Source organism: Mandrillus leucophaeus, unplaced genomic scaffold (genome assembly GCF_000951045.1).
Source record: "Mandrillus leucophaeus isolate KB7577 unplaced genomic scaffold, Mleu.le_1.0 Scaffold245, whole genome shotgun sequence".
NCBI lineage: Eukaryota > Metazoa > Chordata > Mammalia > Primates > Cercopithecidae > Mandrillus > Mandrillus leucophaeus.
The window spans coordinates 2064562-2065213 of record NW_012102532.1 but is presented as its reverse complement, the minus strand read 5'-3'; the positions used below and the strand labels follow the sequence as shown (position 1 = coordinate 2065213).

The window sequence follows — 652 nt, the reverse complement described above, 5'->3', positions numbered from 1 at the left end:
AAGTATTTGTCATTAAAATAATTTTTGTGGGTTTAAAGCAGGACCTGGAAAACTAAGGCATGGGCCAAACTCAACCAGCTGCCTACTTTTGTAAATGACATTTTATTGCCATATTCTTTTTTTTGTTTGTTTTTGGTAACATATTGCCAGTGATTGCTTTCATACTGCAGTAGCAGAGTTGAATAGTCGCAACAGAGACCTTATGGCCCCCAAATCCTAAGATATTTACTATCTGGCCCTTTGCAGGAAGTTTGCTGGTCCCAATATAGAGTGAAATGATCTAGAGATTAGTAAATACAGCTGTAAATGAGTTCAGCTTTGGAAAATCCATGGAGATCCATAGATGAAAACTAATTAAACCTTAGCGATCTAAGCTTGTAACTTTATGTGAGGAGAATTCTCTGTTAATATTTTTTCTTCTTCTATACTCCTTTGGGAAGATTGGAGCTGCTGCCCAACCCCTTGGACGTCATTTCAGTCTAGTTGCTACTTTATTTCTACCGTGATGCAGTCTTGGACTGAGAGTCAAAATAACTGTTCTGTGATGGGGGCTGATCTGGTGGTGATCAACACCAAGGAAGAGCAGGTATGTTCTAACAGGCAGCTAATCTGTTTCCTTTCTTAACTGATAGTCTTTTTTTTTTTTTTTTTT

General features: G+C 37.7%; 1 protein-coding gene across 1 annotated transcript in view; it reads left to right on the top strand.

The window, feature by feature from the left end:
- Positions 1–652, top strand: part of CLEC4C (C-type lectin domain family 4, member C) — a 26798-nt gene that overhangs the window by 16573 nt on the left and 9573 nt on the right. The window contains exon 4 of the mRNA XM_011983086.1: positions 441–586. Coding sequence (XP_011838476.1) covers positions 441–586 — 146 coding nt within the window. The remainder of the gene's footprint in view (positions 1–440; positions 587–652) is intronic.